We start from the raw sequence: 25,162 nt of genomic DNA, 5'->3' as shown, positions 1-25,162 counted from the left end.
GCTACAGATAAAGTACCCTGTTGGGTTTTCTTGTCTTTGCTTGTTTCTTAGACATACATGTCCACTAGAAAGGGGAACTGTGCTTATGGGAGACAAATTCTTTACAAGGACATTCACGATGAGTGTGTTTTTTTTGTTTAGGCGAGGCCCATGACCATACATCCTGTGCTATTTGTAAATCTTTTGTATGTAAGACTCTCTGCAGCCCTTTGGCTGCGCTGAAATTATATTATGAAATCAAAGACTTTGATGTCTCGCATTAGGTATGGAGAGTCGGATAGGCACGTCTGAAGAGCCTCAGAAGAAGAAGGCCAAAAAAAGTGAGGCCCAATTCCCACACTGAGCCTCAGGTGTCCGGTGAGACTCTTGAGGCAGATGAAAGCCCAGGATCTCTCTTCGGACCTCAGTTTCTCAACCTATCCCAGTAACCACCATGGAAGCTAGTTTGGCGGAAACAATGAGTACGTCCACTGAGGTATACCAGCCATCAGCTACTGATGGCAGAGGGGAACCAGAGGCCTACTCTAAACAAAAGTTAAAACTTTCAGAACAACAACCTGTTTCTGGATGGGAAGTTTTCTCCCAGAACCTTTTCAGGGCATTCCAGGTCCTGCAGACTCAGTTACCACAACTTGCTACTCCTCCACTACAGGCCTTAGAGGTATCGGAGGAAGAATATTCCTTCTCTGAGGAATCCTTGACCTACTGCTCACAAATTGATTCCCCTTAAGATTTTATCACTCCTGAGGAAGAGGAGCCCATCACTCATGAGTCTACAGGAGAAGAATTTTCCTTTGAAGATACTATCTCCCTCATGAGGGAGCATTTTAAATGGAAGGCCTCGGATGTTTCTGACACAAAGAAGAGGTACTTTGATTTATTACAAATGGAACAGCCCTCCCTTCTGCTGTACCTCCCTTACTTCCAGCCTTTCAAGATGCCTTTCTGGTTGCTTCCCAACCCCCCAGCTTCAAAACTTCCGACAGGTTCTACAATGTACCTCAGGACACTCCATTCCTGTTTACCCCCCCCTCCTTGCAGATCCAACAGTTATTAGCAGTTTCTGCTGATAAATCATCCAGACAGCTACCTTCATTTGCTCTTTACCCTACTGACAAGGACAGTAAATTCATGGATAGGCTAGGCAAGAAGGTCTATACCTCCTCCACTCTTGCTGTTAGAGCCCTTAATTACCAAACCCACATGGCTAGGTATGTTTTGGACACCCTTTCCAAAGCCTCAACTCTCCTTTCTGATGTACCAGATTCACCTTCTAAGACGCATCCTCCTTTCCACAGCATCTCAGGTGAATAGGCAGTCCATCAAGTGCAGCTATGATGCTATGGAAGCTTCCTCAAAATCTCCAGCTTCGGGCTCCGTTCCGAGGAGATACTCCTGGGTGAGACTACAGCCCCTACCTATGGATGTGTAAACCAAACTGTTAGATGCACCTCTTGATAACAAGGCTCTCTTTGGACTAACTTCAGCAGAACTCCTCAAATCCCTTCAAGAAAAGAGAAAGGAATTACAAAATATGCAGCATTTACTGGTGTCGCCTATCCCCAGGTATCATAGGAATTATCCATAAAGGGCTTCCTTTGTTAGGAGACAGTCTTCCCATTCTGCTCTACCATAGGCAAAGGGACGAAGGCAAGCTAGGAAAAACTCCACTCCAAGATTCCCTTCCACACCCTTTTCCACTACCTTTCTGAGTCGGTCTGGCCAAGCCAGACCACCTCCACTGTGACTTAAAACCTCTACATCACAACACACCTCTCTCCCTTCATCTCACCCTTTCCCTACCCTCCTGGCAGAAAATCACATCAGAAAAAAATGGGTCCTCTCCATCATTCAGAGAGGTTATTTTATGACTTGGTGGACTTTGCCCCCTTTCCATGGGATTCCACATCCTCCATCAAACCAGATTCATCTATTTCCCACAATTACATGCTCAGGACACCATAGAAAGGGTACCCTCTCAACAAATAAACAAGGGTTTTTATTCAAGAATGTTTCTGGTACCAAGGAAAGATGGCCCTTGGAGACCAATTCTGGACCTAACTGTTCTCAACCTTTTCCTCAAGCTACCCACATTCAAAATGCTCACGTTACATCTACTCTTACCCCTCATCCCAAACCAGGCCATTATGGTAACTCTGGATTTGAAGGATGCCTTCCTATACACCCAGACTACAGGAAATTCCTATGTTTTTCAATAGGTTCCTTGCATTTTCAATTTTCTGCATTACCCTTTGGGCTCTCCACAACACCTTCAGTGTTTACAAAGTGCCTAGCCCTAGTGATTGCGCACTGCAGAACTCTGGGTATTCAAATATACCCATACCTAGATGACCTGTTAATTCTTTATCAGGACCGTCAAACCCTCCACCACCACCTACAAAAGGTGACCACTACCCTAGCACAGTTAGGATTCACTGTAAACAAGGGAAAATCCCACCTCACCCCCACTCAAGACCTAATCATCTTTGGGTGCAGGATCAGAACAGACAGGATGAAGGCCTTTATTCCAGATCAGAGCATAATGGACCTCACCCTCTACTTCAACAGTCTTATTGCTTTACTCTTACACCAGCCAGGGAATTCTTAAGTATGTTAGGTCACATGGCATCCCTGATTCCCATGCTCCCTCTGGCAAGACATCATATGAGAAAGGTCCAGTAGGTTCTGAAGACACTATGGAGTCAACACTGTAACCCTCTGGATACCCCTCTCCCCCTCCTACCGTGCCTTAAGAAAGAAGTACAATGGTAGATTACTGCCATGAGTCTCAACCAGGGAACCCTTACAGGTACCTCCCCCCTTACAGCAGACCTTTACAGACACCTCAGACATAGGGTGGGGAGCAGTGCTACTGCACAACCACAAATAAAACACTGTGCATGGGAAATGGTCTACACTCAGAGACCATATCAACGTCAAAGAAATGAGGGCACTTCCTCTAGCCATACAGACCTTCAAAATAGCCCTACTGTCTGGCACACTGAAAGTAATCACAGACAATACAACTGTCCTGTGGTACATAAACAAACAGGGGGGACGAGATCTTACCCTCTTTGCAGTCTATCCACACATATCTGGACCTTAGTGTGATGCCTGTGCACTGGCCCAGCAATCAGGGAGCCTCAATCCTCACCACTAACATTGGTGAGGGGCGTCCACATTGGGAAAGATAACTAATACACACACAGTAAAGTACAATTTCCCCTTAAGAGCACACAGAGATCACAGTCAGTCTGGAGCTGGTTTCTCCCTTTCTTTCCAGATCCCCAATAAGACTCTCCACTGGCACAGCTATAGGGTACAGAGCTCAGCCTAGTGATCAAGCTAAAACCTCCAGCACCCTCTCTGTCCAACCAGTGTTTCGTGTCCCTGCTCAAGTAGCTGACACACACACTTTGAGATATGAGTTATATACAAACACACAGACACTCCCGGGGAAGGCTGGCACAGGTTCTCCAGCTATGCTCCTTCCTGCCAGGCTATAAGGTACTAATCACCGCCACCAACCACTAATATCAACTAATAATAAGGCCATTATCAAAGGGTGTCCAATTATTACTGAGCAATATTATTACCCAACTGGTAAGTGTGACTGATCAGCAAGACTATTGGAGTGCCTTTCTACAGTACCACTATATACATGCAATGTACTCTGGAGCTTAAATTACCTCTACACAAAACAGCCACAGTTGAAAGGTTTAAAAATATTTAATAAATAAAAATACAAGACGATACCTCTTACTACACAGTGCTAGTCAAGAGTTCAGAGATCACAGGAAAATGCTTAAAATAATACAGTAGAATAGTTCTGACATCAGTACAGAAAAAAAACCGAGTCTAAACTTCCTATTTTCTAGCTATATCTAAGAGCAATCACAGCTCTAAAGTAAACTTGCATATAGAGCAAAGCAGTGCTGGATGTTGGATGTTCTGAAGACAAAATGCAAAATGCACCGAGTCTCTCTGTCCTTAAATTGATCGCACAGTACTACTGGCTCATTTCAGATTACATCATTTTTTTCCTCTGGTTCCCAGGCTACGTTTAGCAGCCTTTTTGATCTTGCACCTGGTCAGGAAGCTACAGCAATAAAAGACATTATACGTGCAAATTCTAGCAATTAACTCTGATCTCAAAACAATAGCAAGAATTCCTTCATCCAGACATCTCCACTCCGAGTTTTGAGATCAAACAATTATACAATGCTTGAATTTTCAGCTTTTCCTTCAGCACAGTGCACTGTGGTTAGATTTTTAAAGTTCAACATTTAACAGAGAACAAGCATGTGGCTTACATTAATATTTACAAATGACAGACTTATCCTATCTAGCTAGGCTGGCAGCCTTCACATATCTTCACACTTAGCATCATCAGCACTTCATATTCACCTGCTAGCAGTGTACATTCCTTCAACAGAGAATGTTATGGCAGACACCCTCAGCAGAACATCAGCACCTTCTCATGAATGGATGCTTCACAGAGAAGTGTTCCTGGATTTTATTCACAAGTGGGGTATTCCGCAAGCAGATCTCTTTGCCTCCTCACAGAACAGAGAGATGCCTCTGTTTTGCACAAGGGATACACATCTTCAAGCTTGGAAAGTGGATGTCTTCTCTTTTTCTTGGGTGGGGATGCATCTCTCTGCATTTCCCCCTTCACACTAATTCAGAAGGTTCTTCTGAAAATTCAGAGGGACAAACCAAAAATCCTGCTGGTGACCACCTTTTGGCCAAGACAGCATTGGTTTCCCCTTCTCCACCTTTTAGCCAAGGGCAGTAATCACAGTTTACCCCACTGATTAGACCTACTCACACAGGACAGGAGATCCCCAGTACACCCTCAGGTGACCAATCGCAAACTGACCTTATGGGTGATAGGGTTCTAATCCCCTTATACACCTATACTCAGAGGATGTACTCAATGTTCTGCAAAAGGTCAGAAAGCCTAGTACCAGGAGAAATTATGTGTCAAAATGGAAAAGACTCTCTAGTTGGTGTCGAAAATAAAAACAGGACCCTTTAACCATTTCTGTACCCATGGTCCTTTCTTACTTGCGTGAGCTTCTTCATTCAGGACTAACATATTCTTCAGTTAAGGGCCATTTATTTGCCATTTCTGCTTGTCTGCCTTTGGTCCCTCCTTTGGCATCAAGGTTGGAGGTCAAGCTGTTCCTGAAAGGGGTACTCCATATCAGACCCCCCCCCCCCTGCAAACAAATACCTCCACCTTGGGACTTAAATTTTGTACTTGAAAAACTTACCTTGCCACCTTTTGAGCCACCACACTCAGCATCCCTGAAACTATGTACCTTGAAAACAGTTCTGCTAGTGGCCCTCACATCCACCAGGAGGGTATCAGAAATACAAGCCCTAATGGCCATCCCTCCTTACCTTCCATAAGGACAGAATCTCTCTAAGGACTAACCCTTCCTTCATGCCTAAACTCTGGCTGACCAAGTTCGCAGACAACTGCAAGCTGGGAGCCATTATTAACTCCCCAAGTGATGTAAACATCCTACAGAAAGGCCTCACTGAGACCAATGACTGGTGACGAAACCATGGCCTTAGGCTTATTGCCAAAAAATAAATAGTCATCCCCTTTGGGAAAAACTCGGTTCCCACTAATTACCACATCGATGGAGCCCACTGAACACTGAAGGTGTTATAAGAGATCTGGGGACACATGTTGACAGCAACCTCTCCTTCAACTACCACATTGCCACTGTGGTCAGAAAGTCCTTCTGTGTGGCACATCTCATTACCAAGGGTTTTGCATCCAGGACAAAAGAGGTCATCATCTCTCTCTACTTTTCCCTCATTAGGCCAGTCATCGAGTATAATGCCCATTTGGCATGTACCTCACTAGACACATGCAACAGCTGGAAAGGCCACAAAAATACCTCACAAAGCGGATCCTAGGCCTTAAACACATGTCCTACATGAACAGACTCAAAAAACTCCAGCTATTCTCCATCTCATATCGTCTACTAAGATGCAATCTCTGCTTGACTTACAAAGCCATGTCTGACCTAGCTCTGTTAGAAACACTACATCTAAAGAAATCCCAATCCCTCCCCACCACATGGTCCAGAGACCTCAACCTCATTACCACAATCAACAGAACATGCTGGAGGGACAGGTTCATAACCTAGAGACTGACCATGCTCTGGAATAGACTTCCCATACATGTCAATCAGAGCACCTCACTGGCCCTCTTCAATAGAAATCTTGATGAGTGGATGGGAAATAGAAAGTTCACCCTGGGGATCACTCCAGTGGCTCTACTTGATAGAGGCACTGGGAAATAACATTGGGCGGCACGATTACAGGGCACTTCTATGGGCTAGGCTTGTAAAGGCTCCAGGGCCATTAGCCTAGTACATACCTATGAACCTAAAAGTGGCTAATGAGCTCTCACTAAAACAGACCATTAACCTTCCCTTCCTGATGTTCTTCGTGTTTCATTGTTGCAGTCATTACATTTGGGTAATCCTGCTGGCAGGTTGCCCTCAGTCAGCCTGAATTCCAAAGTCTTTGGTCCTGCGTCGGCTGCTGTCGCCCTTCCCTGACATCAGGTCGTCAGGGGTATAAAAGAAGCAGCCGACGCCATTTTCTCCAGTCTTTCTTGCTGCGCGGTGCCCGAAGCAGAAGCAGTTCGCAAGTGCTGGTTGGCCGACTCCTGAGATTTTTGTGTTCGAGTTTCAGACTCAGTCTTCAATAAAGCTAAGTACCCCGCTGGGGAAACTTTTTTTTCTTGCTCCTGACCGATGTCAGAAAAAGTTAATAATTGTATTTCTTGTGGAAAGCAAATACCTCATAAGGACTTTTATTCTTACTGCCTTCCTTGCCTAGGACCTGATCACAACGTTTCTGGTTGTCGGTTTTGTGCTAGATTGGACCAACGTATTATTAAGCGTAGGTATGATTTTGCTTTAAACTATTTTGGACGCTGGTTTAAGTATCCAGAAATGTCTTCGGATAGTCATCCGACTACCGGAGTTCACAAAAAACGCAAAGAAAAGGAGAGAGATAAACAACCGAGGTCCAAAACTGATGACGAAGCTTCTCCTAAGCCAGTCACCGGTTCGCCGGTTCTCAGTGAGGTGCTTTCGCAGCCCCCGACGCCCCCTTCTTTAGAGTCGCAGGCCGCTACTGACTCCCACATGGAGTCAGCTATGCTGCTAGAAACTCAAGGTATTGGAGCCTCGGACACTATTCCCTCAGATGGGTCCGGAGCCGCTGAGTAGGCACCGGCTTCTGAGGGTGTATTCAGACCTAAACATCTTTCCATTAAACCGACTTCAGCTTCAAAGGCAAAGACTAAAACACCTTCTAAAGCAAAGAAACAAACTCAAGAGCCACGTGGACAGGCCTCTATGCCCATAAAACAGATGCTCAAAATGGCCGAAGACTTGATTACCTTGATCAGGGGTTCCCACCCCTCTCCTGATAAGAGGTCTAGGCAAGAGACTGACTATGAATCTACAGGTCAGGTTTCTATTTCTTCTGATTCCTCTTCTGATCAGGAATATTCTCTACTCCCCTATGAGGATACTGATAATGAAGAATCTATACCTTCAGCTTCTCCTCCAGAGGACTATTCTTTTGGGGAAACCTTGCAGACCATGAGAGAGCATTTCTTCTGGGAGAGCCAAGATTTTTCAGAATCTAAAAAGAAGCTCAGGGATTTCCTTTTTCTACCTCAACACAGGCCTCTAGCCATTCCACCTGTGTTAGATATTGTAGATGTGTTTTCGGAGTCTAGTCTGACCCCTGACTCCTTACCTCCAGCTCCTGTTAAGCCTGACAGATATTACAGGGTTCCTGACTCTCATAAATTCCTTTTTAAAAACCCTGCTGCTGACCCAGAAACTATTTCACAGGGTCCCAAAGGAGTTAAGGCTTCTGCTGCAAAAAACCCTACCCCCTCTGACAGGGATTCTGGGGCACTGGATAGATGGGGGAAAAAAGGTTTACACATCTGCTACCTTGGCTATAAGGGCCTTAAAACTGTCAGTTTCATATGCTCAAATATCAGCAGCATGTCATGGCATTGCTTAAACAGAAAATGTTGTTAAACTCTGGATGTGCAGAAAACAAGGAAATACAGGATTTATTGCATGCAGCTGAACAAGTTGGAAAGCATACTTTGCAGTGTGGTTTTGATTCTTTGGAGGCCTCCTGCAGGGCCGCAGTTACAGGTTCTGTAATTAGGAGGCATGCTTGGTTAAAGGAACAAAATCTGCCTGATCATGTTAAAGTTAAATTATTAGATGCACCTTTACAGCATGATACTTTGTTTGGTGTTAAGGCAGGAGAGGTGTTAAAGAAAATGGAGGACAAAGCTAAATCTATGCAAACTGTCAAAGATTTTTTACAAGTACAGCCACCTAGGTTTAGTAGACACTGGCCTACAAAGAATTGGCCCTTTCCTGTGTCAGACAGACCTCAAAGGGGCAGATCCAGATGCCCTAGAGGCAGATCACAGGAATAAGGTTCATTACAGGTCAAAGCAATGGGGTGCTTCTACCTCCAAAGTTGGAGAAGGCAAATCACAGCCATACAGGAAACAGTCCCAGTGACTTCCCCCTGCCGGCACCAAGCACTTATGTCCTGGCAGCACCCTTAGGGGGAAAATTAGCACTTTTTTCTCAAAATTGGCACATTATAACCCAGGACAAGTGGGTTCTAAATATAGTGTCACAAGGCTATAAGTTCCATTTCCATACCCTGCCAAAGGCAAACGGCTGGCCAGATCTCCCAAAACATCAATGGGCAGAGGCACAAAAACAAATCTCATCCCTCATGGACATGGGGGCCATTCAACAAGTACCAGAGCAAGAGCAGGGACAAGGATTTTACTCAAGACTGTTCTTGGTACCCAGAAAGGACAAGGCCTGGAGACCAATACTGGACCTATCTATTCTGAACACATTCCTGGATATACCAAAATTCAAAATGTTGACTTTGCAGCAGCTTCTGCCCATGCTGGGCAAGAATGCTTGGCTTGTGACTTTAGACCTAAAAGAGGCATACCTGCATGTCCCAATCAGACAATCATGCAGAAGAAACCTCAGATTCAAGGCTGGCTCAATGCATTACCAATTCTCTGCACTGCCCTTTGGCTTACTTACTGCACCCAGGGTCTTTACAAAGTGCCTGGCACCAGTAATTGTATTCTGCAGACAAAGAGGACTACAAATATATCCTTACTTGGATGGCTGTCTAATTCAAGCAGAGAACAAGGACATTCTTCTACAGCATTTGGCATTTGTGAAAAGACTTCTAACATGCCTAGGGTACACAGTCAACAAAAAGAAATCAAAACTAGTACCCTCTCAAGAGATGATATTCCTGGGTGCAAGCTTAAATGCAACTGCCCAAATGGCTTATCTCATGCCAGACAAACAAAGGCAACTGACTACCTATTTCAAAATGTTGGCAACAAAGGCCCAGTTATCTGCAAGAAAATTTCTGCTGGCTTTGTGCTTCATGGCATCCTGCATCCTACTAATTCCATATGCTATACTGCATATGAGGAAACTTCAATGGTACCTAAAAAGTGTTTGGACTCAACATTGCCACAGCCTGGAAACAATGATTGCTCTCATCCCCTGCCTGCAACAGGAGTTTCAATGGTGGGTGAAGGCTTGTCCCCAGCCAGGCAGACACTAACAACGGATGCTTTAGATTATGCCTGGGGGGCCCACATGGCAGGAAAATGCATTCAGGCCAGATGGTCCTCAAACCAAATGCATCTACATATCAATCAAAAGGAAATGCTAGCTGTTCAAAATGCCCTGACAGCCTTCAAGGACCTACTTCATCCGGGACAACTACTGATAAAGACAGACAACACCACGGTCATGTGGTATATAAACAAGCAGGGGGGCACACATTCTTACCCCCTTTGCAGACTAACCATGACTTTGTGGGACACAGCATTGACTTACCAAGTACATCAGCAGGCCCAATTCCTGCCAGGAAAGGAAAACACTCTGGCAGATGAACTAAGCAGAAACCTCATGGATCCCCACAAGTGGCAGCTGGATCCACAAGTCTTCAGCATGATAACAAGGAAATGGTGGTGCCCGGACATAGATCTATTTGCCTCCCCTCACAGCTACCAACTAAAAAGATTCTGCACAAGGACTTATCACAGGTAAGCATTGAAAGTGGACTCCCTTTCTTTCAGCTGGAAAAACCTATCAGTATATGCCTTTCCTCCACTGCCTCTCCTCCCCAAGGTACTCCTAAAGGTCAGACAGGAGAAGCCAAAGATGATTCTGATTGCCCCAGACTGGCCCCGCCAGTACTGGTATCCAATCCTAAGGAACTTGTCTCAATGCCCAGCTTGGACCTTACCTCAAATACCTTATCTACTCTCCCAGCAAAACAATCGGGTCCTGCACAGCCAACTCAGTACTTTAAACTTGGCAGCATGGCGGATAATGTAGTCATGCGAAACACACCTCTCAGTAAAGCTGTGATGGATGTCATTTTGGAAGCCAGAAGGCCTAGTACTAGAAAATCTTATGCTGGAAGGCCAGAAAGGCTCATCCAGACTCTGCTACACTTTGCTGTGAAGGAAAGGTTGTTTGCTGTTATTTTTTGTATTTCTGTATTGCCTTTCTATATTTTGAATACTGTAGTTTGTTTTCTTTACCTTGTGTTTTGCTTGCATTCTGTTTTAACAGCATATTAAAACTTCAAAAGAGACCACAGCTCTCTCTGTTCTGAGTCAGGCAGACCACTGTCTTTCTAGTTGCCCGCCTCTTATGTTAGTCTGACCATATATCTCATTTCTCTCTACTTTCACTGGCTTATGTGAGTAATCACAAAACCATCACTTTTGAAATCCCACCCCTTCAATTATTTAAATTTATTGGCCATCCTACAGTATTTCATAGTACCAAAATACAAAAGTAACCACCCCTTTCAGTCCATCTTGCTGTTTTAAAAATAGTAACTCTCCACTAAGCCTTAACTTTTTAAACAGGTAAAACTCAAGTTACCTACTTTCATATCTAACTTCTCTAGTGCACACTGCAGAGTGCATTCTTTTCAATCTTACCTTTAAGCATCCCTGTTACTAGCACTTTCTCTAATACCTAAAAAGTTCATCTCTACTTGACTCCAAGTAGACTTTTCTCTATCTGTTAAACCTAGCACTTGCTCCTACAGTACTTATTACCTTGATACGGCACTCTTATAGATAGCACCCCAAAAGGCAAACCCCCATTTCTCGGTCACCCACGTCCCCCGGAATCTCTTTTAAAGTTTTTTTTGTCTAGTCCTTCTAGCATGTCGAGGGATCAGTTGCTAGTGTCCTCTCCTGCTCAGCTGGTGAACCTGGGAATATTGAGGCAATGTTACAATTGCCTCATGTACACAGACAACCCTCTCCTCCTCCCACAAAACACAAATACATGCGAGAGATGCAACTATACGGCCAAACTGGAGGCTGAGCTCTCTCAACATAGGACTGGCAAGACCAGTCAGGAGGAGAAGGTTACCACACACACTATAGACCCAGTCTCACATAGTACCATCACAACCTCAAATCATACACATAAACACACAAAGACATACTCGTGGCTCTGATCAAAAATCTACCAAAACAGCAGAGGCCACCAAAGCAGACACCCAAACAACCACCACCTCAGAACACAACACCTGCAACACATAGACCTCACAGTCAGAGTGTCAAACAGTCACAGCCCTTAAGGCCAAACACAATGCCAGACACACTAGTCATTGGTGACTCCATAGTCAGACACACTGACGTCCCGCTCACCAGACTGAGTAAGGAGAAGGTCACAGTAAGCTGCCTGTCGGGCGCTAGAATCTGCCACATAACGCAAGCACTCAGGTCTCTCAACAGCAGGTACAAATACGACTCAGTCATTGTCCACGCTGGTGTAAACGACCTGAGACGCACTCCTTGGACTACATGAAAAGAGACATTGAGGAGCTCTCTGATTATGTAGCCCAGACAGGTATGACCCTGACTTTGAGCAGTATCCTACCTTCACCAAGAATGATGCCACAATACAGAGATAAGATGATCAGCTTTAACAATTGGCTTAAACTCTGGTGTCATTCAAAGGGGATCCAATGTCTGTCTGCCTGGGATGACATGCTGGACAAGCCACGCTGCTTCAAGGGACGGCTTGCACCTGTCACCCTGGGATTCGGATATTGGCAAAGGCTCTTGCCACCCCATAGTGCCTTTTTAGGCAAGGCTCAAATTCTAAACCTACCACCCTAGAACACAAAAAAGGAAAGAAACTAAGGGTAATGCTGCTCAATGCCAGAAGTCTAAATCTCAAAATGCACGCACGAGGCCCTTCTCAGTATGGAGAACATCGATGTCTGTGCAGTGACAGAAACCTGGTTCAAGGCTCCTGAGAGCACCCCAGCACTATCAGGTTTTACCTCTTATCATGCGTTCCGCCCCAAAATCCGGACAATACCAAGAAAGGAGGGGGTATCCATATTCATCAAGGACACCCACACCTCAAGACTGGTGGCAACGCACGATGCATCGGAGACCATCCAGGTGCAATTAACCATAGGCAAGACTGCTCTGCAAATTGTAGCATGTTACAGGCCACCCTCACAAACTCAGGAACCTCACATGGCCTTCCTGAAAACACTAGAGGGGATAAATGTATCACCAAACACCATCATACTAGGTGACTTCAATTACCCTAATATAGACTGGGAACACTACTCAAGCCCAAACACCCTAGCCCAAAAGTTCCTGGAATTCATAAACTCAAATGCCATGGAACAACTAGTCACCATCCCCACAAGAGGAGAAAACATACTTGATCTCATCATCACGAACATGGGAGCACAATGTTCAACACCGAAGTATACCCCTCACTGGTGAGATCAGATCACAAACTAATCTCGCTGGAGGTCCTCATCCCACCCCACCTGAAATAAAAAGACCACAGTAAAGAACTTCTCAAGCCGACTTCACACTTCTAAAGACTAGTGTGGTCTCCTTTAAGGCCCCGAGGCGGAAAACAGTACTCAAGCCGCTGAATCACTTACAAATGCCTTCTACCAGCACCTGCAGGACTGCATGGATAAGGCAATCCCAAGCAAAACAAAGACTCTTTGTACCAAAGGCAAGCGTCCAGTCTGGTGGACCCCAGCCATAAACAAACTCTACAACAAAAGGAGGAAGCTACTACAAGATAGAGCAAAATCCTTAAAAGGTAAGACACCCTTGATCACTATAAGTAAAAACTAAGAGCTCTCATAAAATCATCCAAAGCAAATTTTGAGAGAAAAATAGCTAAAGACTCAAAAGACAATCATAAGGCCTTCTCTAGCTATGTTAGAAACCTGGGAGGAAACTCCCAGATATGCTCAGAACTAGTTCAAAATGATGTGAAGATTACTGATCCTACAGACATTGCCAACATACTGGCTGACAGGTTCAGTGCAAACTTCTTCCCCCCAAAGGAGAGATATCTATACCAAGCGATTGCAGCCCCCAAACATCTCCAACGCCCAAGTGAGAACTGCTCTCTCCAAAGCAAAAAACACAGCATCCATGGGACCTGGTGGTGTCCCCGGCTGTGTGCTCCACGAACTCAACAAGGAATTAAACCCACAGCTAGGACAGCTGTTTAATCATAGTCTTACCTCTGGATACGCACCAGGAGTGGCGACTGCAACTGTGGTCCCACTTCACAAAGGCGGTGCCTCCACCGACCCTGGAAATTACCGCCCATTAGCTTGACAAGCCTTATCTGCAAAGCCATGGAGAGGATCATAATGGACCTCATAAATAAAGACATAGGGAATTTGCAGACTTTGGATCCATCCCAGTTTGGCTTTGTCAAAGGCAGATCATGCCTTCTAAACTTGGTTGACTTTTTGAAACAGTCACCAAAGCCATTGATGAGGGAAAGGCAGTCCATACAGCCTACCTCGATCTGGCGAAGGCCTTCGATACAATACCCCACTCGGGTATCATTGAAAAACTCATCAGCTTAAATGTTAACCCATACATCACAAGATGGGTTGCAAACTGGCTGAGTGACAGAACCCACAGGGTCAGAGTTGCTGGCGCCATGTCAGACTCAAAGCCTGTCACAAGTGGTGTACCACAGGGCTCAGTCCTGGGCCCACTCTTGTTTGGCATCTACTTTTCAGTACAAGCAAACACAGGAGGGTTATGGCTGACAAAGTTTGCAGATGACTGCAAACTGGGCCATAGTAGAAAACACATCTGTCACAGATATCCTTCAGAAGGGTCTCACAGAAACGGATAACTGGTGCCAGAGCCATGGCCTAAACTTAAATGCCAAAATGCATAGTCATACCCTTCGGGAAAAACAAGGTTACCCCTAGCTACCAAATAGGTGGCAATCCACTGAGCACAGAAGAAGTTATCAGGGACCTGGGGACCCAGGTTGATAGTAGTCAGTCATTCGACACCCATGTAGCTAAAGTAGTTAGGAAGACCTTCTACATTGCCCACCTTATCATGAAGGGATTCTCATCTAGATCAAGGGAGGTCATAGTCTCCCTATACTCATCACTCATCAGACCAATGATTGAGTACAATGCCCCATTCGAATGTATCTGACCCGACACTTGCAGCAGCTGGAGAGGCCACAAAAGTTCCTCACCAAAAGGATAAAGGGTCTCAAACATCTGTCCTATGCTGCCCGACTGAAAGAACTCCAGCTCTATTCAGTCGCCACGCTGCTCAGAGGTGACCTTTGCCTAACATACAAGGCCATGTCAAACCCAGATTTGATGAATATGCTTCAACACAAAAAGTCTAGATCCGTCAGAGCCACAAGGGCGGGAGACTTAAACCTCGACACGGCTATTAATAGGATGTGCTGGAGGGATAGATTCATCACCCAAAGACTCCCTATGCTGTGGAATAAAATCCCGGTATATGTGAGGCAGAGCACCTCGCTGGCCTTGTTCAAGAGAAATCTTGACCAATGGATGGGAGATCGCAGATATACCCCAGGGATTACCTCAGTGTCACTGCTCGACAGAGGCACAGCAAAATAATGGGTATAGTTCCCCATACTAAAGGGGTGGCATAAGCCACAAAACTATGGGCTAGGCTTGTAAATGCCCTCGGGCAGATAGCCTAGTATGAACCTATGAACCTATGGAAAATGGAAGAGATTCTGTGCTTGGAACCAGGCACAAGGAACTAATACAGCTGTTCTAAATATTCCTCAGATTTTGCAATACTTAACTGAGATGCTGGACAAAGGCCTATCTTTTTCATCAATTAAAATTCATGCCTCTGCCATTTTGGCTCATTACAATACAGAGCCACCAATCTTTTCTCATCCTTTATTAAAGTAGTACCTCAGAGGAGCCAAAAACTTAAGGCCTCCAAGGAGAGCACCAATGCCTGCATGGGACCTCAACTATGTTTTGGAAAAACTCACCCTGCCTCCTTTTGAGCCAGCTGCTACTGCTGACATAAAGTTTTTATCTTGAAAAACAGCTCTGCTCCTAGCAATAACTTCTGCAAGACGGGTTTCAGAACTACAAGCACTCATGGCTGTGGAACCTTTTATCATGTTTTATCCAGACAGGGTCTCTCTGAGGACAAACCCAACATTTATGACTATGGTGGTGTCCAGTGTGGCACTTAACCAAACTATTCATCTGCCAACTTTTTATCCAAATCCACAGAACAAGGGGTAGAGAATTCTGCATTCTTTGGATGTACACAGACAACTTAGATTCTGCTTGGACAAAACCAAAGTTTTCAGGAAGACAGAGCAATTACTAGTGGCATATGCTGCAGGATCACAAGGAAAAGCCATCTCAAAGCAGACTATTTCAAAGTGAATAGGCCACTGCATTCATTTCTGCTATTTACACCATGGCAAGCCAGTGTCTAAGGGCATTAGGCCACATTCAACCAGAGCTGCAGCCACTTCAGCAGCCTTTCTCAGGGGAGTACAAACCAAAGACATTTTAGAGGCTGCTACTTGGAGTTCAGTGCACACCTTTAACAAAGCACTATAATTTGCCACTCTACTCTAAATCCAGGGCAGGCTTTGCCACTGCAGTTCTGCAGGGCCTCATAGCCGCTCCTAATGCTGTTTAGCTCCAGCCTCCCAACCATAGCTTTGGGACTCTACCCAAATGTAATGACTGCAACAGTGAAACACAAAGAACATAGTACAGTTGTGTATAGTTGCAGTCCAGGTTACCCACCCGCCATCCCCATTTTTTCTGCTGGAACTTTTCTTTCCTTCTCTGATTTATGCAACATATGTGGTGTATTTGCTTGTAGATGAAGGTGAAGTTTATATTGGTGTATGTATTTTTATATATATATATATATATATATATATAAATTTTGGCTACTCTTTTATGGGGCACCTGACATCTGGGGCAAGAAAAACTGAAGAAAATGGCATTGGCTGCTTCTTTTATACCCCTGACGACCTGACGTCAGGGAAGGGGCGACAGCAGCCGACGCAGGACCCAAGACTTTGGAATTCAGGCCGACTGAGGGCAACCTGCCAGCAGGATTACCCAAATGTAATGACTGCAACAGTGAATACACTTGAACATCTACATTTATGGTAAGTGTACACAACTGTACTTTTTCTACCCTCAAACTCAAAATTCCTCAGAAAGGACTCTTCATTCCTTAGACGTCCACAGCCAACTTGGGTATTGCTTAGACAAATCCAGACCTATTAGAAAGCCTGTCCATCTGTTCATTTTCTTCCACCCAAGGGCTTTAGGGAAGGCAGTCTCTAAACATTCCATTTCTTCTTAGATCTCTAAAGCCATTTGTACATGCTAGTCCAGTCAATGCAAAGTTTTACCTGGACATGTTAAAGCCCATTTCACCTGAGCAGCTGCCTCCTCAGCTGCCTTTTTCAAGGCAGTAGACCACGCCTCTGTCTTAGAAGCTGCTACTTGGGCTTCATTTCATACTTTTACCAAGCGTTACAAACTAGATTTAGTCTCCAGAGCTAGAGCTGGGTTTACCAGCTCTATCTTACAAGGTCTCGTTGACCAGGGACCACATACCTCCACCCAGGCTCATACCTAAAAGCTTTGATGCTCTCCCTAATGTGATGAATACTGCACCATGAGAACAGGAGGACATAGAACAGTTGTGTAAGAACTTACCATAACCTTTAGATGTCCTTCTCTTCCATGTCGCAGTATTCAGTCCCCCTCTTTTGTTAAACTCCTTACCTTCTTCACCTGTTAATTACCTGTGGGGACATAGTCTTTCATCCAGTTAACGTCAGCAGCACAAACAGGCTATCAAGTACCCTATGGTCTGGTCTTCATGCGAGTCTGAAGGGACTTACTTTTATTTTTCCTTCCCACATTCAGGGGTACTACTGTATGCGGCAGTCCATTCTGAAGGGGGTGCATGCAGATGTCACTTTTATAGACAACGTCAGTTTATGGCTCTGACCTAAGATGTTGCACGTACTCCACTGCTCCAAAGAATTTGGTATATTGGCCTGATGTCTGGTGCTGCAGGCAGCAACCTTCCCCACCCTACTGTGATGAATACTGCAACATGGAAGAGAAGGACATCTAAGGTTATGGTAAGTTCTTACAGAACTGTTCTTTATATGGGTTATATCCTCCTAAGGATATAACAGCAGGCCAGCCTCCAAAGCTTAATGGCACCTTCCATGCACCCAAACTATTAACCAGCTTGAGCAGAACTGAAGAAAGAGATCAAGTATCAATGGTTGTCAAATGCTTCTCTATTACTGGGTGCATAAGTTCCCTTTGGGGAAAAAAAAATGTCCACATCTTATTTCTGTCAGACTTTTCTGTAAAAGTACTTGTGTAAGCTGTGAAAGTTTTTTTTTAATAGATGTCACAGGACATTTTAGTCACTTTTTACTAGGAGTGCTAGTTTTAGCTTTCTTTCCTCAAAAGTAGAAAGTAAGTTAAAATTACATTTTCCTGCCTAAACGGGGTATTAAATTACTTTTGGGACCAGGGTAATTGTTTAAAATGCTTTTCACTGTCTCTTTAGTAGAAAAATTGACTTTGTAAATACTTAACTGTTTTGCCAACTATTGCAGCCACTTTTCCTGGGATTAAGGCATCTTTTTCAGCCTCCTGTTAGAGCAACCTACCAGTTCCTCAGTTCTTCCTTATTCTATCCACAAAGAGAAAAAAAAATTCCAATTAACCTTTTACCATTTCAACATTTTATTAAATTGCCTGAGATGCAGATGGGCTTCTCTGATTTCAGTGACAATTCATCTTTTTCCTTGGCTACTTCTTTTGTAGCTTCTACAGCCAATAAGACGTTGTCTTGTTCGATTCTCAGCTAGAGCGTCTTCTATGTGGAGACGTGCGTGAATGGGAGTACCTTCGTTGAAGGTTGTGCGTCAGGGCTGGCAACCCGGCACGGAAAAATCTATTGCCAATCATTAGTGGACCAGAGTTCCGCTGTGGCGACCCCTAACTGGGAAAAGCCGAAAGACACAACAACAACAGCCACCAGGGCAAGGGAGAGCAACTCTTGTCAGCCTTGAAAAAAGGGGCAGGGAATATCTTTTTACCTAGTTAGACTGGGGTGCCTGTCCTTAGGGAAGTTTTTACCTATCAAAAGATTGTCTGCTTTAGAATTTCCTGTCAAAAAGAATCAAAAGTCAGACATTTATCTTCACCTGTTACCTTAGACACTAGTGATTTATTGGGCTTAGCTCAGGGCTTACTTCATGCCCTTGACCCTACTAGTTCTGGTGTTCCTGGTAAGAGAAAAGGAGATTCTTCACTATCTGAGGATGGTCAAGACATTGAACAGTACAGTGATTGTGAGGGGACAACTTCTGTTTTCTCTTCTCTTCATGTCTGCAAATGGATCTTCCCCTTTCAGTGCATTCCAGGTTAAAATGTTTTGTAAAGGGGTGCTGCATACTAAGCCTCCTAGAAAACAGGTGGCTCCTCTTTGGAATCTGAGCTTTGATTTAGAAAAATTAACTTTTGGCTCTGTTTGAACCAGCTTATCAGATTTGAGGTACTTAACATGGAAGATAGTTTTGCTGATTGCCCTGACTTCTACAAGAAGAGTGTCTGAGTTGCAGGCTCTTTATCTCATTTTCCGCAAAGAAAGGGTTTCCTTAAAAACTAAGCCTTCCTTTATGCCTAAACTGGTATCTGAGTTTACTTTGAGCCAAGTTATCCATTTCTCTGTTTTGTTTCCAGAACTTAAAAAAGAGGGAGAAAGGATCCTCCATACCCTGAATGTCCACAGACAACTCTGATATTATTATGACAAAACTAACTCTAATCAGTTATAAGTTTTTATGAAAGTAAGAAAAAAGGACAACCTGTGTTAAAATTGGGTCTATATTAGAACATCGAAGTTTCACAACTTCGAATGTTCTAATATCGATCCCTATTCAGCGAATGCTGAAAGCATCGAACATGCAGAATAGCAAATTTTTTCCTGGGGAAAAAATTTGCTGTGCCGAAACACATACACACAACACAAGCACACCAAACACACAGCAATCCACACACACACACCCAAAATCTTACATCTAACCCTACACTAAACTGTACATACACCACTATCTATCCACTTACCTTGACCCAAACCCTAACCCTAAGGTCCGTCACTATCGCACACCCACCTCACCCGCACCCTAACCCTAACTCACCTAACCCACGCCCAATCGCACACTTACCTGCACCCGACCTGTAACTTTCCACCACAGTGCTGAAAATAGCGAAGCGACAGAAACGGAAAAACAAATTCTTTCCCTAGGAAAAAATTCTGTTTTCTGTAGCTTCGCTATTTTTAGCGTTCGCTGAATTAGGGGTTGATATTAGAACATTCGAAGTTGTGAAACTTCAATGTTCTAATATAGACCGTTAAAAGAGACTAGTAAGGGACTTGGAATACTGGTAGACTTTGATTTAAAATTTGAAGAGAATGTTAAGTAAATTGTTTGAAGGTATTAATGAACTGATTAGGAATGTTCTGCATAGTATAATTAGTTAAGTCAAAAGAATCTTGCTCCCCTTATTTATATTGAATGTATGAACTATAATTGAATATTGTGGGTCATTTTTGTGTGTACAAGGTATCTCGCCTAAAGAAATTAGAATGTATCCAGAGAACATACAAATTACTGGAAAAATGGATAGCTTCATTTTCTTTTTTTTTTTTTTTTTTTTTTTACAAAAGTAGCTTAGGGCATCCCGTCTCTCTCTCTCTGTCTTTCTCTCTGTCCCTCTTTCTCTCTCTCTCTCTCTCCCTCCCTCTCTCTCTCTCTCTCTGTCCCTCTCTCTCTCTCTCTCCCTCTCTCTCTCTTTCTCTCTCTCTCTCTCTCTCCTCTCTCTCTCTCTCTCTCTCTCTCTCTCTCTCTCTCTCTCTTTCTCTCTCTCTCCCTCTTTCTCTCTCTCTCCCTCTTTCTCTCTCCCTCTCTTTCTCTCTCCCTCTCTCTCTCTCTCTCTCTCTCCCTCTTTCTCTCTCTCTCTCTCCCCTCTTTCTCTCTCTCTCCCTCTCTCTCCCTCTTTCTCTCTCTCTCTCTCTCTCTCCTCTCTCTCTCTCTCTCTCTCTCTCTCTCTCTCTCTGTCTCTCTGGGGTATCAATTTCTAAGAGGAAATCTGATCCTTATTTTCAGATTCCTTAAGGATGAGATTTTTTCTTTCTTACTGGATGCTTATTTTAGTAATCATAATGTAAACGTTCAGGTTAACTATCTAATGATTGATTTGTTTTACTCCAAAACACTAAGCAAATGCTCATTTTTCTGTCGGAGTGCAGGTTGATTATGGAGCTTCCTACTACCAAATACACACAGTACTGAGTCATTAGATGCCTTTAAACAATAATTAATGGCTGGTTTTAAAATGTATGTATTTATATCTGGGTTATTAATTTAATGTGCTCTTAAATGGCCTGCCTAGGCCCTGAGCTTGTATCCTTGAAATCTTGAAAACTGACAAATGGTGGTCTCATGCTATTACCTATTGGGCAATTGTAGGCAAGGTCAAGAATCATTTTGTCAGGGCTTTAGCTTTATCTGTAGCTTTTTGGAAAGAGTTGGATATTAAAAGTGTTATAGAAGAGGTAACTTGGCCCTCTATACACACTGTTACAAAGCACTACAAACTAGATTCCTCCTCCAGGTCTAGGGCAGACTTTCTAGGACCATATTCTAAGGATTGAAGGAACTTAACCTTTCCTTTTCCCAGTCAAATCTGTGGTAGTCTACCTATATAGCTAAGGCTATTGCCGCAACGATCCTTCTGTTGAACATAGTACAGTTGTGAAAGTAAACTTACCACAACAGTAGATGTTTGAGTGATTACTGCTGCAGTACACCCCCCTCACCCCATTTTTTATGTTTTTATTGCCAGGGTGAAAATTGTTATTTTATTTTATTAGCATTGACCTCTTACAGAGCACTAGCCTCCCTCTCTTAGCTGGTCTGAAAGCTCTGAAAGGCTTTGTGCCTAAACCACTCCATCTTCAACTCTGCTCAAGCTGGTTAATGGTTTGGGCATGTGGAGGGTGTCTTTAAGCTTTGGAAGCTGGCCAGGATGCAACACATATAGCTAAGGTTGCTGCCGGATTGATCATTAGAGCATCATCTACAGTTAGTTTACTAACATAGCAGGTGCCATAGCAGCCATAGCAGGTGCAAAGAAAGTAGAGTTATATCTGTAGCTGGGCATTTATACTACAAATTATTGTCATCATTTCAAAGCATCTTTAATCAAATGACTGACTGTATTTGGTGCTTGTATTTCAGCTAAATGAATCTGAATCTTGTAGTTCTTGTTTTTATATTCTTAAGTAAGCAATCTCCTCTGTAGAAGTAACACTAAAATCCACTGTTAAATTCAGCGGATTTGTATGGTGACTTGAAGCATAACATGTAGGCTTTGATTCACTTCCTTTCAGATTCTGTGCTTCAAACATTTGAGTTTACCACAAGTCTTAGTCTTCCTGATTGTCTTATTTCTCTTTTGTGGGTGATGCCTGCTCTTTGACTTCTGTTGCCCCTACAGATAACTCACTTTCATTACTTTGTTCTGTTGCATTCAAATATCTTAACATAAAACATTACTTTTTCTTGTGAATACATATCAGTATAGTGATTTTTGTTTTCCTTTCATCTTCTTCACAGTAGATTTACCTGCAGGACACTTGATTAGTTATGTTTATAGTCGCATGGCATGCAATTTTATCTGCTTGGTGTTCATTCCTGTCATTGCTATCATTCTGTTCACAATTACAGCCTTTTCCTCATTCTCTCTCTGTTTCTGATTCATATTCTTTTTTTGACTTGCATGCAGCTTTACCCATTTTTAATTCCATTTTGATTATGTAGAGACAAAATCTGTTATTTTATTTGACATTAAACTCTTGACATTGCACTAACAAATCATATAGCTCTGCAACTTCACAGTTTCTTCTCAGTTGTTTGAGTAACACAAGCATCAGTAGGCTTTTTGAGACCCTGTACCTTCAACTGGTGGGAAGTTGGGTATAACTTTATAATTTGATGTCATGTTAATTACAATAGTAGCACAGATGCTGGATAACCTACTTGCATGCCTACTTTAAGGGAAACTGATCAGTGTAAAGCTCATTCAAGTCTATGAGGGGAATACTACAGTGGTATTAGGCCTAGCTTCTGTAATTCCTGATCTCAAACCTGACCCAGATTAGGAGGATGGTGCCATGCCCCATCTAAGTTTGTCTAAGCCAGGCATAAGTGCTGCTGTAGATGGTGAAGGAGATGTCTTTATAGGAAATGCCAAAGGGATAAGAACACACACACACATTCTTTCAGAAATTGGATGCCGAGCATTATTTTTTTTTCACTTCGACAATTGACAGTTCACTATTCAAACACAAAAATCAAGAAGTATAGTTTTCTGTGTGTGGTCACTAGAAGGTTATCACCCCAAGCCATTTTATGCTTTCATTTTATTTTTAACAGACTTCTAATGGAGGAACTCGTGACCTTTATTGAACGTGTCCCAAAAGCACAGTCTGCTTTCTACTGGAAAAACAAGGAGTTACAGAGGTATGTGAATATGTACATTGTTACAGGTATCTTGCATATTAATCATTTTCTGTTTGGAATTACAGTACATTTTGCTTAAAGGAAAACTCCACCTTAGAACTCAAAAAAACATGTTTTTTTTCATTGTGTCTGTTTTCTGAGCTGTACTAATGCCTCAAAACTACTCCACTTGCTTCTTTTATTTATTTATTGACATTTGATTACTGGGAAAGTCTGACTGGATAGAAGCCCATTTTCAGTGGAGGCCCGGGGTGAAAAGCTCCAGGTTATCACAAAACATTCTAAGAAAAATAATTTTGCAATCTTCAAAAATAAAACAAAAGCATCTATAGTTTAAATAATTATAACAAATTAGTGATGGTGTAAAATTATTATAATTTTAATGTACTTCCCACAAAATGGAGGCTGATGCGGCCTGCCTTGATAACCTGATTTTATTTTCTTGCTTTCATTCCTTCTTCCCAGAATACATTTCAAGTTTAATTTATATGAGTCATGCTAGACATAAGGAAGTGATATTGTTTTCTCAGGCCATTCAGATAGAATGGCAGGAGTGTGAAGCACTGCCATCGAACACAACTTCTATAATAGAGTTTTTTTTTCTACGTTTCCTTTACTAAGCCTTCTTTGTGTGTCTGTCAGAGCTTGTTCTGTGCTATAAATAGCTGTTAGCTACTTCCAGCAAAAGAAAGTATGTAAATAGGCTTTTGTAAAGGGATTCTTTTGTAGTTCTAAAGTAGTTTACAGACCCCCCCACACACATACACACCTCATCCTGAGGTGTGAAAACTCAAACTGCAGTAAATTACCCTTGCTGTATCATGTGCAGCTGACAAGTACTGAAAAGGATTCCAAAGTCAGTCTGTCTGCAACTTCCCCAATGCCTTCAGTGGTAAGTTTTTTTTTCTCTCTCATAAATGATGCAGAATAAAAAAGTACTTACTAGTTTCAACATTATTTCTGTTATGTTCACACACCCCTTTTTTCTACTTTATATTTATTTATACTTTGTCAACCAGGAAAGTGAACTGGCCTCAGCCACAACCCAGGCTACAATGACAAAGATAATAACAAGTAATAAATGCACTTACCAATACAAAGAAAAAAAATTGCCTTAAAGACATTTGACAAAGATTGCTTGTACATGACATAGCCAAGGTGTAACAGGGAATAAAACATTAACCAGAATGTATACAAATAATAATGCTTAACTGTACTGCATTGACTTTATTGTAAATAAGGAATTCTATGCACCCATATTGCACAACTCACAGGGCTGTAAGATGTTGCTGATATTCTTCGTGTTTCACTGTTGTAGTCATCACATTTGGGTTATCTGCTTGCAGTAGCCCTCAGTCGGCCTGATTATCAAAGTCTTGGGTCTTGCATCAGTTGCTGTCTCATCTTCCATGACGTCAGGTAGTCAGGGGTATAAAGAATGCAGCCGACACCATTACATCAGTCTTTCTTGCCATGCGGTGCCCAAAGGAGAAGCAGTTCGCAAGTGCCAATCGGCCGACTCATGAAATTTTCGTTTTTGAGTTTCAGAACCGAAGTCTAAAACCAAAGCTAAGTACCCCATTGGGGAAACATTTTCTTGCTCTAAACCAATGTTAGTAAAAGTCAATAATTGTATTTCTTGTGAAAAGCAAATATCTCAAAGATTTTCATTCGTACTGTATTCTTTGCCTAGGCCCTGACCACGACATACCTTGTTGTCTGCTTTGTGCCTTATTTAAACAACAAACTATTCATCGTTGGTATATTTATGCTTCTAAATATTTTGGTACTCGGTTCAGTTATCCAGAGAAGTCTTTGGTAAGCCACCCGACTACTGACATTCCAAAAAAAATGCAAAGATAAAGACAGAAGCAGGCCGCCTAGGTCCAAAGCTGCCGACGACGCTTCTCCTAAGCTAGTCGCCAGTTCGCCGGTACTCACTGAGGTGCTTTTGCAACCCCTGATACCCACTACTTCAGATTCGCAGGCCTCTGCTAAGACCCAGTCGGAGTCCGGTATGCCGTGAGATGCTTCAACTATGGAACCTGCAGATGTCTCTAAACTGCTTGCAGGCAGCC

At 43.1% G+C, this 25,162-nt stretch overlaps 1 protein-coding gene across 1 annotated transcript in view; it reads left to right on the top strand.

Annotated features, from left to right (window-relative positions):
* The window catches only part of INTS9 (integrator complex subunit 9), a 943,738-nt gene that overhangs the window by 56,775 nt on the left and 861,801 nt on the right, over window positions 1-25,162 (top strand). Inside the window, exon 2 of the mRNA XM_044062717.1 lies at window positions 22,998-23,084. Coding sequence (XP_043918652.1) covers window positions 22,998-23,084 — 87 coding nt within the window. The remainder of the gene's footprint in view (window positions 1-22,997; window positions 23,085-25,162) is intronic.

The sequence above is a fragment of the Protopterus annectens genome, chromosome 2.part1 (genome assembly GCF_019279795.1).
Source record: "Protopterus annectens isolate FY-2018-M chromosome 2.part1, PAN1.0, whole genome shotgun sequence".
Classification (NCBI taxonomy): domain Eukaryota; kingdom Metazoa; phylum Chordata; order Ceratodontiformes; family Protopteridae; genus Protopterus; species Protopterus annectens.
The sequence above is the reverse complement of the archived record's forward strand: the minus strand, read 5'-3'. Positions and strand labels throughout refer to the sequence as shown.